This window comes from Falco naumanni, chromosome 15 (genome assembly GCF_017639655.2).
Source record: "Falco naumanni isolate bFalNau1 chromosome 15, bFalNau1.pat, whole genome shotgun sequence".
NCBI lineage: Eukaryota > Metazoa > Chordata > Aves > Falconiformes > Falconidae > Falco > Falco naumanni.
In genome coordinates this window covers 8,634,764-8,651,224 of record NC_054068.1, presented here as the reverse complement: position 1 = coordinate 8,651,224, position 16,461 = coordinate 8,634,764, and the positions used below count along the sequence as shown (strand labels likewise).

General features: G+C 35.6%; 1 protein-coding gene across 3 annotated transcripts in view; it reads left to right on the top strand.

Annotated features, from left to right (window-relative positions):
• Positions 1-16,461, top strand: part of CDH8 (cadherin 8) — a 214,366-nt gene that overhangs the window by 101,755 nt on the left and 96,150 nt on the right. For all 3 annotated transcript variants that reach the window (XM_040615518.1, XM_040615519.1, XM_040615521.1), the window contains exon 4: positions 14,500-14,794. In XM_040615518.1, coding sequence (XP_040471452.1) covers positions 14,500-14,794 — 295 coding nt within the window. The remainder of the gene's footprint in view (positions 1-14,499; positions 14,795-16,461) is intronic.

Sequence of the window (16,461 nt, the reverse complement as noted above, 5' to 3'; positions counted from 1 at the left end):
TAGAAAGATTTGGAATATCAAAAAAATGTTTTGGGCTAGGCATAATATCTTTATTATATGAAAAACAAACCTCTAATATAAAAAAAAAAATAAAGGGAAGCAATGGTTTACTTTTCAAATGTATTAAAAAGTTAAATACTTTAAAAGAATTAAATTAATGCATATACAGGCATAACAAGATTTTGGAATCTAAAATATCACTTAAGCATTCTTGTCATGAAATGTTCAGAAAAAAATACTGCATTGGTGTTTTCCCAAACCTATATTTGTTTCCTAAATCACCTTTTCAGTAAAATGCAAGTGGATGGTTGAAGTGAGTGTCACTGAGTCATCGTTGTCCAAAAAATTAGAGGTGAAAAAATACATGCAGGTACAAGGGCAAGGCTGGTAGTTTGGGTATTGCTTCTTAGTGGTCTTGGGCAGCTATCCTTAGGACCTTCAGCTGTTCAGCTTGTTCTGAATATTGGGCCTCTTTACTCTGTGACTCTGTTTCCCCATCAGCAGAATAGGAAAAAAAATTTTTGCTTTGAAATGGTGTAGTGACGGTCATACCATTACTGTGGTGACACGTTGAAATTGTGGATTAATGTACATGATGGCCAAGTATTAATAGTTAAATAATGATAACATTACCTTGATTGTAGGAAGACAAATAAAAGGTTATCTCTAGTTTGTGCAAAGCTGTGAGTGAATTGCTGATATTCAAGATGTGTGATCGCTCTCAGCGTTGCGCCCCGGGGCTGAATGACACAGCCAGTTTGATGATGACTGTCTTTGCTTGGGCTATCAATATAAAGTGTCACCTCTAGAAGAGAATCAGGTCAGAAGACAGCTTTAGCCACAGGGAGTAAGAAGAAATGAGCTTGGCAGTAAGATTCCGGGCAGAATAAATAAGGTTTGGGAGTATGCTTAGCAAAGAAATACACTCACTATTGAATATAATGAGATCCAAATCAGGTAGCACTTGTGGACAGAAAAACACCAACAAAAACCTGAGGTTTTCTATTGATCTCATATTCTGTATCCATTCATTTAGGTATCACCTGCAGTCAAAGAAGCTATTGAAATCTGTGTTATCTTTGCAAACAACTTGTGGGTCACCTTTCAGGAATGTAATTCCTTGTATACTCCTTGATTTTTAACTAGCTGGTATTCTAATTTTTCTCATGCAGATCTCTCAAAGAGCTTCTTCCTATCAAGCAACTCCCCCATCCCTTTGATGGTGTGGGACTGCTTCTCCAATGTTTGTCCACACAGGCTTAAAAATTCAGTAATTGTCAATCTCTTGCAGACAGAAAAAAGAAAGAAAATGTATTTCTCAAATATAAAACTCTCCAAGTAACCCTTAAAGTGAATATTATCACAAGTACACATAGATTGTTAGGGGCTTTTTCCTTTTTTTGCTTTAGGTATTTGTAAGGCTGTGCTTTATTTGTCTTTTATAACAAAAACAACAACACACACACACAAAAAAAAAAAAAAAAAAAAAAAAAAAGGAAAGAAAACCACAACCAAATAACCTAAAACCAAACATATTGTCATCAATGAACTGGCATCTGGAAGTTAAATATTCTCAACTTCATTTTCTGCGGCAAGATTTAAATTGCCTAACAGTCATGTAACTTTTTTCCTATGTGTTTTTAGGAGCCATATGCTTGGTATTTATTTCTTTTTTGTTTCTTCCTGCTTTCCCATTACTTTACTCTAGATATTTCTATTTTGTGGTTGTTTATAGCCTCCAAACTGGCTGATGTTTTGGTTTTGACTTTCACTACCACTATCCCTTTGGAACATATCTTAGCAAATAGAAGAAAGCTGAAATATGAGGATTTTTTTTTCCTGGTGACAATATAGCATAATTCAGACGGAGGCTTTTTACAGTCTTTTCACATTTTCTGTGTTATCCATCACCTACTCTGCATGATCTCATTCCTTTTTATTGGTAAAGGACAGATGTCAGACTTCTAACTATTTAACTCTTATATTGAAATTCTTTTTCATGGTATAAAGAATAAGTACAGTGTATATAATACAACATCACTACTATCTTCAATTCTGGCTTACAAATATGCATTCTGTTCAGGTCTACAGAAGGACTGAAATTAATGTAGTGTTCATCTAAACAGAATTGGACTGAGCAGAGACTGACCATACTGGCAAACAGCACACAAAGGTTTAAAGTTACAGGTCAATTGTAAGAAATCCATGGTATTTGCAAGTCCAGAAGTGGAACCGAATCTTTACATGGTGATTTCCAGCAATACTTATGCACACTACAATCTCCGTGAGTGTGACTCACATGTAAGGGACTGTTCATGACCTGTTTGTAACAATTGACAAACCTAAGAATTTGCCAGTCTGGATTCTTTGAGACTTGGAACTGTTTGTTAAACCTGCAGATCAATAATATATGAAACAACAGCAGAATATATGGCTTGCTCAGGGACTCTGCTTTTCTTATGAATTTCTATCCCATACAGGCAATGTAGGTGTTGCAGTCCTCCAAAACTTCTGTGTGTTTTCTCTTTGCCAGATTGAAATTGCTTGGGTTTTGTGCTGGCAAAGAAGGGCAGGGTTATGTTCTAACTAATTATTTTTTTCTTTAAAATAATGCTGAAACTTCTACTATTATCTCACACTCTCATAGCACATATGGAAAAGGAAAAGGAGATGGGAGAATTCATGGGGCTTCCCTGTTTAGCCACCTTGCTAACATCGATGCTGTATAATCAGAAGTAGTTATGCACCAGACTGGAGAAAATTATGGCTCCAGGCATTCTTGTCCTGTGGGCTTCTGTCTTTTTCTGAGAAAAGCTACCTGTTAGTGGAATTGGCATAGTTGAGACAGGGAATTATGGTCCCACTGATAAAAATACACAAACTCAGAAACCAATTGTGGTCAGTGGTGAGATATTAAATATGGCTTTGAATTTTTAGTATGGGTGGGGGAAAAAGTTTGGTTTAATCATGCTGATTGTGATATTTGAGTAGGCATGATCCTGATTTGTGTCAAAACAGAGTTAACATTTGATAAGCCAAGATATGTTTAACTGTATCAAGTTTTGTGTCAGAATATCTGTTACAGAACTGAGCAACAGTGTGTTTATACTGCTAATATTTTGTTGAAGAATGTGATACAGCAGATTATCTTTTCAGTTAACTTGGCTATCAATGTCCATTTACATACCCAATGATCCCATCTCCATAGGCAAACAAAATATTCCATCTCCTATATCCTAAGTAAATGTGAAAAGGCAGCTTTACTGACTTGATAAATAATCTCAAATATTTTACTTTACTTCAAGGTCTTGCTATTTTCAACACTTTATTATCTCACAGTCAGATAATTGCTGATCTCATTATTTATCTAGTTTGTGTGAAAATCAGTTATACATGACCTATTAGTTATCAGAAAAGTATAAAAAATAAGCTTGTAGGTTAGGGGTAAATTCTGAATTTAGTTGGAATATAAATTATGGAGTCATAATACAAATTGATAACTAGATGTCAGTTGTGATTTTTTGTCTTTTTGGGGGGAGTTTCTTTGGTTCTGTATCTTTATTCTCTACATGTTTCAGATAAAGAGTTTTGTCTGGCATGCTTTGAAATTTGATACAGGCTCCTACTGAGTTCCTTGGTCTTATATCAGATCCCGAAACCATTAAAACTATTAAAAATACTAAAAAAAAATTAAAAATACCATTTTCGGACTAGAAATTTATGCAAGAATTCAGCCTCATTTTTTCCATGAGTTTGAATCCTACTGAAGCCGTAAGTGGTAACTGCAGAAATTAGCCAATGTCTTAGAAATTCATTTCTAAAATTATGTACTTTGGGTTCATTCTTCCTTGTCCCTCTTTCAGAAGAAAGGAAGGAGGGGAAAAAGCCACTTGGTATTTCACTGTAAGCAGAGGGCAGTGAAGTAAGCTCAGTGAAGGTTGCAGCACAGATTATAACAGAGTCCTTGTGCCAACAAGGACCTCTATGTGTTACTGTATTACAAGTAATTAATAATCATTATTTATAGATGAGTACCGAGTCTGCAGTTGTCAGCTGCCCAGCTAACCAGCTGTCATTTGTTTCTCTCAGTAGAGTTTTCAGATAAATAGCAGGAATGTACATTTGATATTTGGATTATGCATCATTCTTTTACCTAGAGTATGAATTGGCTCATTCAAAAACTTTAGTTCTTAATATTATACCTCTTTCTCATATTTTTAAAGTTTCGGTGGTTTTCCTTCTTTTTCTCCTGAGCCCTTCCAAAGGGTACCTGAACTCATTTATTAGAAAAACCTCAGCAGTGCCCTTGGAGATCTTCAAGGATCTCCCATATGCAGCTTTTCCCTCCTTTGATGTTCCTTTTATGGCCATTATATTTTCTAGGGGGCAACCTAATAATCGGTTCTTCGGAGGAGGGGGACTACGTGTATTGTTTGAGAAGAGGTCCTGAGAAATCATAATGTTTCTTTGCCTCTTAACTTCAGTCTATTGTGTATCATGCATCTTCTCTGCTGCTCGCAACCTCAAAAGATATTAATGCATGATGGCTGCTCACCTCTCTTTCTAAGAAGAATGTCCCATTAGAGAAACGCAAAGAACAGCTGAATGGTGAGAGGACCATATGGGGTTTTGGCTGTTCTGTGCTCACAGAGTGATACGAGCACTACCAAGCTTGTGTGGGTAGAGAAAACTGACAGTGATTCAACCGTCATTAAATTAGTACAGATGTCTCCTGCAGCCTCCCACAGTAGTCTTCACCATGAGCTCAGACGATTTGTATAAAGGTCTAGACTAAATCGTTGCTAAGTCTGTATGGATTCTGGCTGTTCTGAGATTGACATATGTTACACACTTACAGTTTTTGTGATACTGATTTGTATACAATTTGTCTGTATTCGTGCTGAGCCAGGGTTTCTTTTTGATGGGACATTGACCCCAAATTTTGCATGTTTTGAAACACGGGTAGCTTAGGTGTTTACAGCTAATGACATAAATACTCCAAATGATGCCCACGCTTATACTCACAGCGCTGCTTTTTCCGACTTGGAAACAGGTCAGGTTATCTGATGTGCCAAAGAATGTAGTAATTCATATGCAGACTAAAGTCTCAGGGATAACTGAGAAAGGGGACTGCAGGACTCCACACAAGTTGCTTGACAATCAGAGGTAATAACATTAATAAATATCAAACCTTGCTGGATTTGGCACAGTTGTTTCTTTCTGGATATTTAATATTGTCTGTGTGTAATGGTTTGTGTTCTCTGTCAATTCTTTGAGAAAAGCATTAACAAAGGCAGAAGCTATGATCTCTCTCTAGTGGTTTAAAAAAATATTTCAAATTTAATGGTATTGCAAATTGATCGCATTATGAGAGACGTAACCTTTGCAAGTGAGTTTGAAAGAAATTCACAGGAATGCATGACTTAGTGGAAATGCATGGGAAATTACATTAGGAAGCTTTGAAAACCACACAAGTGATGTGACAAATAATTTTTTTTGAAACTGTATGAAGTCATAATAACTAGTTTCAACCAGGTTCTTCTGAATAATTTATAATTCTGCACGAGTTATCCCTAATAAACATCTAACTGCAAGAAAATGGCAAAAAATAATCAAATTATCCTCATGTTGTATGTACTTATTCTGATGTATGACACTGATGTTACTATGTAACTGCAAGCATGGTAACTGAAGAACTAATATTTTGTTTGACATCTCATAAGGAATTTGCTTTGTAGCATTTCTTAGCTGTGTTTATTTCCACATTCCAAGTAACTTGAAAAACATTTCTAGTAAGAAAAAAATTATACTGCACCCATGTGCACAGTTCACAGGTTACTGTAAGTACTCTAAAGTTATCTGCTTATATGTGACAATATAGTTCATAAGATAATCAATATGTGAGTACTCACAACTTAATTTTTTAGTTTTCTTTATTTCACTCGGTTACCTTCTCAACGGTTTTCAATTTTAGCTCAAAGCTGGCTGCGTAGCTGATGTTTATATTTCTGCACTGTAGATGTGTTTGACAGCCAATTGCTAGAAAAGAGCCTTCTATTTGCACTGCCAGCTTTACACATCATGTGGTTTTAGACAGTACTTACTTCCTTATGTTCAGACATGGAAGTCTGCTATGCAGTCAACTTTGATAAATTACCCTCAAAAAAAGGTATTTTAATGTTTTCAGGTTTGTTTTATTAAATATTATTAAATAACAGAAGGCATTAAATAACAGAATGCATTCTGCATGGATTTGAAATTCTTTTATTAGAAGGAAGACAGGTTAAATATATTATCACTGGGTTCCTCCTCATCATTGTGAGCAAAGCATGATCAGAAGCCAGGGTTGTAAAAGCAGCTGAAAAAAAGAGCCTTGAAGGATTGTAAAATTGTGACAACTTAAATATGCTTAAATAAATAGAAATATCTTGTCACCTTTGACCACATTGGCCTATTGTACTTCTTTCTGCCTTTGCTGATCTAGGCTATAGCTTGTCTAGTTTGACAGATTTTGTAAGCAGCTTCCAATTTACTGCTGCGGGTATGTAGTGATTAACTTTTTTATTCCTCTTCTGCAATCCTAAGAGTATGTATTATAAGATATTGCTCTGACATTCACTTGAGAAAATAATTTGAAAAGCACAAAGAGGTCTTAGTGCTCCAGTGCAATGTACTCTGTGCCTGAGAATGAAGCCTAGCAAGTTATAATAAGCTTTTAAAGAGGAAAGGAAAAATACAGTTCAAACAACATGGAAGAAAAGCTCAGAACACTGTGAATAAGATGATGATTATTAAAGGAACAAAAGAGAAGGATTCGGTGTATAGGAGCTGCCAGACTTGTGGCTAGCACGTTGAATGGGAAATTCTTGTGGCTTATGTTTTTTTACAGCCTTCCCCATCTTTTGCCTATATTGAGGAAGGAGCAGCAAGAGAGTCTCTGCTGGCAGTAAAATTGAAAGCCAAAAGGGAACACTTTTGAAGTTGTGTTGGGAGACTTCACGCAATCTTACAGGTAGTAGATACTGCAGCATAGTTTGTGTCCAAGACTGACAAGATAGAGGAGAGAGTAAATGATTTCACTGCTATTTTACCGAGTTGGGAAAAGTGACAAGTGCAGGAGGCACTGTTAATTATAATGCCTGAAGCACTGGAATTGTTCATATAAGTGCTTGACCGCAAACAGTAGGAGATGACAGACGGATACTTCCCCCCTCCACCCAAACCCCCCCCCAAAAACCAAACACAAAACCAAACCCAAAACAACAACAACAAAAACCAACACAGAGGAGAGAATATGTTTTACAAGACTAACACTGCATACAATTTTTGAGGCTCTCTATATCCAGCTTTCAGATCTCCTGTGGTGAACCACAGTATACTATAGATGAAATAATAGAGAAGTAAATGAGATGGGAAAGGAGTCGTCTTTGGCAACATGACACAACTTCGTTGCACGTTTCCAAGTATCAGAAACAGTTGGGTTAAAAAATCAAGACCTTTTTACAGGAGCAGTGTCTGCTGGAACATAAGAAAGGAACAGCAGTCTGGGTTGAGAAATAGTTACATGAACTCCAAGCTAGGCAGAAAGCCAACTACAAAAAGGTGTCAGCCATCTGAGGCCACTTAACACAGGACACTTGGGCGTTAAATAGCTGCAGAAAGCAGTGACTAAAGGCAACAGTCCAAGCTGTGGTGGGACACAGGTCATATGTGGTGGCCGTGTTCTCAGGACAGAAGGGAAGACAGATGGTATTCCCAAATGGAAAGGGCCAAGGCTAGAACTAGGAAAACAGAAAGCTTTAGCTATCTTCTGGCTTAACATAAGGATTCAGAAGAAGCAAGATACATAAGAAATATATACAGAAAAATCAACCTGAGACCATGCTTTGGAATGAAGATAGAAAAGAGTAGAAACAAATTACCTGGTCCTTGTTGTGATCACAGCCCCTGAAGATGAACTTGTGACTGTGGATTTGGGGAAGACTTTGCATGTGGGGACATGTTTTCCTGATTCCTAGCTCCCCTGGCAGGCAGAAAAAAATCTGTGAAACAACACTGGCAATACATAACAATTCTAATTAAAAATTAATACTGTGATTAACTGGAGATAAATATGTAGAGCTCTTTAGGAATGGCTTGGGTAGTCCTATGGGCTGGACTGTTTTTCCTAATATATATCTTTGTGAGACTAAACATGGGTTTATCTCTTCCTCTGTTCATCCCATCTGTAAAAACAAGTGTATCTATCTCTTCTCCCAAGACACTGAGTGAAAATAGATATAAATTATTAATTCAGACTGGAGGAAGGAAATACATGACACGTACAGAAAGGACCAATGGTGCTCTAACCAGGAATGACTTGGATCAGGGTTCAGTCACATTCCTCAGTTCTTTTCTTGCATCAGTTGGTCATAATCAGTGAATTAGAACAAACAGATAGTTAGATCCAATCTTGTCTCCAGTTTTTTAAAAGCAGTTCACTCTAGTGTATTATGATACCAAAAGGTAAGCAATGGAAAGCAGTTTGTGCACAGTTGCAGCATGAATATAAACAGAGACAAAATTAGCAAATCAAATAGAATAAAAAAGCAACAGCAAAGAATAAACAGAAACATAAAAGAAGCCATCTGGAATCAAAGATACTCAAATGACATGGTAGGAAACTGAGGCAAACAAAAGCAGAGATTATGTTCTTAAATGAAAGTGTTAGGGATATTATTGCTTTAATTCTCTTTGAATATGGCTATGAAACTGCAGCTGAGAAGTGTGAGCAGTAATGTCTTTTGACAGTTACTCTAGAGGCTTCCAAGTTACATGATTCTCATATCTTAAATGAAACCTTTGTCATCCATGGACATGTCTGTTTCCTTTCTGAATGTGTTCCAAGTACTGACATTATGTCAGGTACATCAAGTCTGTGCCCCAATTTGTCATTACCCTGAATAATAATGCAGAATATTTGGTTTTCTTCTTCCCCCATTGTGCAGCTATAATTCCCATTACTAGAGATGGGATCAGCCTATCCATGGAGAAAATGAAAGAGTCTATTCAATTGAAATTACATTCACTTTATTAATTCTGCATTGTGTGCAAATGAATTGAATCTATCTATAATAGTTTAATTATGAATGGCTTTTTAAATTGTGGGTCATCAATAAACGTGCTCATTTTCCATTATGTGTCAGAGCATGTCAACAATACACACAGAAACCTTCTGTAACACCTAATGATGTTCATATTTTAGGGAAAAAAACCCACCCTGCAAAGTCACATACAGAAAGAGTCATATGATGAGTCAGGTGCAGTACAGTTTTTTTGAAAGCACTGATATATGTATAAACGTTTGTAAAAGTCACTAAAATCCTTCCGTGATTTCACAAAATTAGCTAGAGCTTCTTAGAACCCAGCAGTTTTGGAGAAGAGTCACGAAAGCTGAAAATTCTGTCTCAAAGTTCATTAAATGGGGTCTGCCTCATAAATGAGAAATATTATTTCAAAGCATAGGTAAATAATAGAAGAACCTGGAGCATTAGGAAAATGTTGGTGTGTTGTGTGTATATCTGCAAAACATCAGGTGAAGATTGGCGATGCACTAGTTAATCCCTTAAAAAAAATTCCAGAGTTAGAATGTAAAAGAATGATGTAAATTTTAAAATTAAGTTTTAAGAGCAGATTATACATTTTCCCTTGAAACAAGTAAGGGGTAATTCCCTTGTAATTACACAAGGATGGATTAATTACTTTCTAACAAACTCAAATAAAAACCCAACTACAGAATGCTGCCTTGTCTTCTCTTAATTAAAAATGTGCAGGAGCATTTTCATAATATGCAGGTTTCCCCCCTCTTGTGATTTATTGACATATATATACCTTTTCATTAATATGAGGAAATTGGGGTTACAAATCCTCTCTTTCACAATGCATATTGTTACTGGCTAGTCTGCATCAAGTTGTACATCAACACCACGCCTGGAGAGGACTTGGACGTGCCTAATCCCACTACAAAGGGCAGTCAACAGCTTTCTGCTAGTGCTGGGCACAGACCAGACCCAAGTGCATTATGTACTTCCCTGATGGTGAACACATGGCTTGAACATGAAATTCATTGCTCTGAGCAAGCTGTTGTTTTGACTACTGATGATTTGCCAGGTAGCTGACTGAGAGCAGGTGAGATGGGTTCCATCTGCAGAAGATACTCACCAATCTTTCTGCGTACTCAGAATTTCAAAAGCACTTCCCAAACCTAGCTTGGAGCTTCTTCAGCCTTCGTCCACACATTAAGTTCTTGGCTGCATACGTAGTTTTGAAGTAAGTCTTTGTTAAGGAAATGTGATTAAAAATATGATGAACAAATACCTGTGGAATGGAAGAATTTAGTACCAGTATAACATGCTCATGTATTTGTTTTTATTACTGCAGAGTAGTACTTTTACATCTACAGCATATAGAGGTTCCTTGAATGAGTTTCATCCACGCAATCTCTCTTGCACTGATTGTAATTATGCATTTTTGTAATGTATTTATGTGGGAGACTATAAATATATGTTATATATTTGAATAGTGTGTTGGCAGTACTTTTAAGTATGCATTTGTTATTAGTGAAAAAATGTTATTTTTGTGGAAGTATGCTGTGTATGCTTTTACCTATTGATACTGGCTTCTTTGGTTATCATCTGTATTATAACATAGAATAGCAAAGGAAGTAATAATAATTAGAAACTGCAGTGTTCAGAGGGTTCATTCTGGATGAAATTCATTTTTTAGGAACGGACCTGTGCTGGGGCTGCATGGGAGCCATTAGTAGGGTATTAATACAAGGCATCTGCATCACCATTAAAACTAGGAAAGGATCCAAAACCTCTCTTGTTGCCATAAATCCAGGCATGGAATTGGGTGATGGGGTTGCATCTGCTACTTTAAAGAAGAGAGATGGTTGAATTTATAGCCCCACAGCCAGGGCAGTGGTGGAGGAAGAAGATTTCACTTCCTTTGAAGTCTGATTACCTGAATCTCATGCAATGGAAGTGAGTTGAACATGATTAAGTTTCCAGTAAACACGCTTTTCTGTTTGTTTTGGGCTGCTGTCTCATAGTGGGACATAGGGGCTAGCTATAGGTGTCTCCTTATTTAAATAGATATTTTTTTACCTTTCTCAATATTTTTCTGAAAAATAAGAGGTCAGGTTTCAAGCACAGGCACAACAAATGAAGCTACAGGTGTGGAAACCAGTTTCAAATTTACAACATTTGTCAGGCTTTTTTAGCAGAAACCGATATTCATTTATCATATTCATTATACCTCTCTATCATTCACCTAGACCCTATATAATTATGTGTTTAATGATCTTTAACCTTCACATGAACACAGCTTGCTGAAGCTTGACGATTGCTGTAAATTATCATTCACATCTGATAGAAGAGAAAAAATATTACTTGGAAAAAATACTATGCTTTCTGGTCTGGAGTTTCACTTCAGCTCCGTGATTTAACTTTGTAAATAGATGATGATGATGTAATCCTAAATCCAAACAATGAATTGATTTTGGAAAAATGGATATTTTCGTGAGTTATTTATTATAATATTTTGATATTATATTGTAAGAACTTCAAAACCCGGAAAAGGTATTTTAATCTGTCAGTCTGAATGTTCACCTTTAAAAGTATACATATCATTTCTGTAAACACCATGTTTACAGCTTGATTTTTTATTAAAAACTAATAGTGGCAAAATTGATAGTAATTTTTTTTTAATCTTTGGGTAAAGAGCTGATCTTCCACTAATCAGCCTCAGTTCCAAATTTAAGATTATAAAATGCTTCTAGCTCTTCCATTTTTTGTTTAATGTTTATCCCTTTATTTTATAGGGTTTCAAATACCAATATCTATTTCTTTCTTTTGATACAAAGAACTTTAACTTATAAGAAGAAACAATTAATAGTAATCATAGACTTTATTTTGGTTTTACTGTTGGTATCTTACTAGCACTGTAAAGGTTTTATAGCTCCACATTAATTTATACCAGAACTGATTTATGAACGATAAATTGTGTTGAATAATATGGGTAAAATTTACACCAGAGATTATACTGACAGCTTCTCCTACTTATTATTAGCAAATAGCAAACTGGGAGATCTTTGAGCATTCTCAAGTATTTATATGGGATATCTACCTTATCCAGCCAGTGCTTTCTTAGAAATTCAGATTATAGTTTTCATTGTAAGGCTCTGTAGTTGGGTGAACTGAGATGTTCCCAATTGCTTTGCTGAGTTGTGTGTGTCCAGACAATGTTGTGATACATCGCTGTAATTCAGTTATGGATATCCTGCTGAAATCTTCATATGCAATGTTAATAATGTATAGATTTTATCCAGGGATCAAACAGGTGTTTAAACAATCTGTTTAAAACATAAACAGATTCTGGATTGATCTTGACAGGCTCTGGTACCCTAGAAATAATTTTTTGTGTTGCTGACACCTAGATTGATTATAGTTCTGCTTATAAGGACAATATCTTTAAGGCAAAAAAAATAAATAAAAATAAATGTATTAATGTGTCTTACTGAGCAGAGAAAACTGCAATACCAAACAACAGGGAAGTACTGTCAACTGATTTAGTATAGTTAATAAATGACACTGATTGTTCTCAAGTTAAAGCTGATAGCAACTACAAAAAGAAAAACTCAGTTTTTGGAAAAAGGACTCAGCTGTCACTTGATGTCTGTATGTGCACTCATGTGGGCTGGGTAGGAAGAGTCAACTGGATTGAGTCATTCATATTCACAGACAGTTCAAGTGCTTTTAAAAATTTGTTAAAACAATGATGTGGTGATAGCTGGTGTGGTAATAAAGTGTTGCCCTGCAAAACACCGAGGGTGAAGTCACACTTCCTGTAGTTGGTGGGAGTTCTGCTGTTATTGCAGAGCAGAGAATACACTGGCGGCCCAAGATTTTGTATGTATAATAAACCAGATCATCTGGAAAATCAAACCTGACTGCCATTGTCCGCTGTGCTCATTGCAACAATTTGAGATTCCTTTTTTCTAAGGTGCTGTTAATGAGTTTTCTAAGCCCTTATTCCTGAACAGCTAATTTGCAGATATAACTGTATGTGACTCATTATCTACTGAAAAACCTGCAGAGCCTGCTTGTGGTATGACATAAAAATCCACTTGTGTCTTGGCTGTAACTGGTGTTACAAGGCTTTTTTTCCACACCTGTATTAATATCCCAATACAGGTTCTTATATCAAATGACAATGCTGGCCCTAGCAACCCCTGATATCCATTGAAGAGTACAATGCATAACCAGCAACAATTTCTGTTGAACTGCCTGCTAAAAAATAAGCAAACAGGAGCAAGTCTAGTGGTAGTTGTAAGTCATGTTGCAGCTGTCCTAAACAGGTTGTACATATTTCCTTCAGACTTCTTGTGAGACAGAGGTAAATAATAATAAATGCAAGTTAGGTTTTTAATGACATGTTATTCACTTCTTATTGTTCATATTGTGTTGGACTTTATAGTAAATAGAATTTAAAGCACTATTACTGTATATTTAAATTATTATCCTGTATTTTTGAGTGTGTCAACCCTAGTCCACCAATTGGTACACTCACCCTCACAAATTAAAAATTTGTGATGATAATCCAATATTTAATACTTGATTTTTTTGTAGGCTCAGAATCAATGAATGCCCTTTGTTTGTCTCCAGTGCTCTTCAGTTTAGGCTTTTAATTAACAAATAAAAAATCAAAGTAAAGAAGAATTCTATTTTTCCCATACTGTTTCAGATTATAATAATCTTATGTTGTTTTTTGAAAAGCCAAATAGAATCTATTTTTTTTTTTTTCTAATGCAGCATTGAGGAGAATGGGAAGATGTGCGTGAGGGTGTTTTTAATATTTCTGGAAACTTGCTTTAACAAAGGTTGTTTGTTGGGTTTTTTTAGGGGAAATACTTTTAGAATAAATACCTTAGAATCCTTTAAGTTCTGCTAACAGCTGAGTTATGATATGGCTCTAAATTTCTGTGAATGCTGTCCATTACAACATTTGCATAGATGCCAGCGTTCAGCCTTTTTCAGTCACCTGAAAATAAGCTGAAAGTAATAACTAAAAAGAAAAAAATGGATTAAAATATCTATTACTGTTAATCCTTCATTCACCCTTTGATCTAATAGGTTAAGGACATTTTGTGCTTGTTCATTTTGGCTGATAATAGTTCTGAAGACATTTACATTTTAGAACAGGGATTCAATATATATATATATAACAGCTGCTTTTTAAATAGAAAGTCTAATTATGCCTATGATTACATTCACTTTTGATTAGTATGTATACAAATCCCTACTATCCTTGTGTATTCAAGCTGAGATGTGGATCACTGGTGCTAAGCTTAAAGTACAAAAGAATAGCTTGACAAAATGTATGGTTAGACCAATGCAAAAAAAAATAAAATATCTGGGTGTAATTTTTGTCTCTAAAGTGCTTTTTTTCCCTGTTTAGTTGCACACAGACCTGGATCCTGGCAGCAGCAAAATCAAGTATATTCTGTCAGGAGATGGAGCTGGAACAATCTTTGTGATCAATGACAAGACTGGAGACATTCATGCAATGAAAAGGCTTGACCGTGAGGAAAAAGCTGAATACACGCTAACAGCCCAAGCGGTCGACAGGGACACAAACCAACCTCTGGAGCCTCCTTCAGAATTCATTATTAAGGTTCAAGACATCAATGACAATGCCCCAGAGTTTGTTGATGGTCCGTATCACGCTACGGTTCCAGAAATGTCTGTTGTAGGTACGTATGTGTAAACATCCACAAACTTTGATTACTCACAGTTTAAACTGTGCCAGTATGCTGTTGAGTTGTTGATGAATAATAAGTTATTTATTATGTTGTTAGCATTAATTTGCATATTTACAAATCTCTCCTTGGCCAAAGCTTTCATCTGCAGCACAATAGTGGAGTCCCTTAGTAGTAAGAAAATGACTAACAGATGTATTAATGTGTCTGTCTTTGTCCAACAACACTTTAATGGGTTGAATTTATATTCCCCTTATGATGCTGTACTTAGAGTATTGTTACTGAGAAGGATTTATCAAGATTTGTTCCAACATGACACTCTAATCCTATTGATATTTTGTTGATGTTTAATTATCTGTTTGTGTATTTTCATACACAGATGTAGCACTTGCAGTATGTTGATACATACTTATTTGTTTTCCTCTAAGTGCAACTCTAATCAGCCGAAAACATTGAAATGAATGATGCTCTGTCTGGGAATTGATGGTTAGACTCTAGAGTGGACTTAACCAATTAGCCATAGGATTTGTGTGGAAGATGGAAGGGGAAAACAGAGAAACCTCTGGAAAGAGACGGTGAAGAGGGAAATTAACTGTGTGAAAACAAAGAAAAAGAAAGGAGTAGGAAATAATCTTCTTAATATGTTTTACTTATATTTATTAATTTTGCCGGATTAATGTGAATCTATTTTCTCATGGATTAATAGATTAGATTTTAATCTTTTTTCATAGTTTCTTCTGTGTTCTATGTTTGCAAATGTATACATCTATACTTACAGGGGTACGTAATTATGTACTCAGGTCCTCAGTTCCTACTGACACAAACATATCGAGTGCAGAAGACCCGTAGCTGTCACTAAAGCAAAAGGGAAGTAAACCCATTAAACCAAAAGAGTCAATTTCAGAGTTCAGTATAAGCAAAGACATCAAAATCTGGCCATGAAATTCAGAGTAAATTCTAATGTTTGGGTTTTTTTTTTTACTATTAGGTTGAGCATAACATGCTTTTCAGCAATTTGTCTACATCTGTCACAGCAAGATAATTGAAAGAATGCCAAGGCGCTTTGTAAAATAAAGCAGCACCCTATCAAAAAGTTTCAAAACCACCATTCTGTCTTATATAGTTAAAAAGAAGAGGAATGTAAGAAGCCAGAACCATCCTCTCACTCACATTCAGCACAATTAGTTGTACCAGGCCATTTTCAAATGTAAGCATGGTGTGCTGACTAGAAGGTGATACCTGAGCCTTCATTTTTTTAATCAACAATTCTCCAACAGATTTTCATATCTTGGTTGTATTGAATTGCTTGTGCCAAAACTGATATGTGAATTTTCAAGCCTGCACATCAGTTTTTACTAAAACATAGGTTTAATTTGTAAGTTACTTTCAGTTATACAGCAACATAAACATGATACGGACCTGCTTTCAGAATATGTTTTTGCCAGGCTCTAGGCAATACAATGGCTAAATTAAATAAAACAAATTAAAGGGAAAAAATAAAATAAAGGAGGAAGTAGGAGAAGGATGAAAGGAAATTGAAAGCAGTTAATCCTTATATGAACGGGACTTGTTTGGTATTCTAGAAAAAAAGAAAATTAATATATATTGAGACAAGGCTGCTTTAAAAGTAATTTGTATCTGTGCATATGAGCAATATTTAT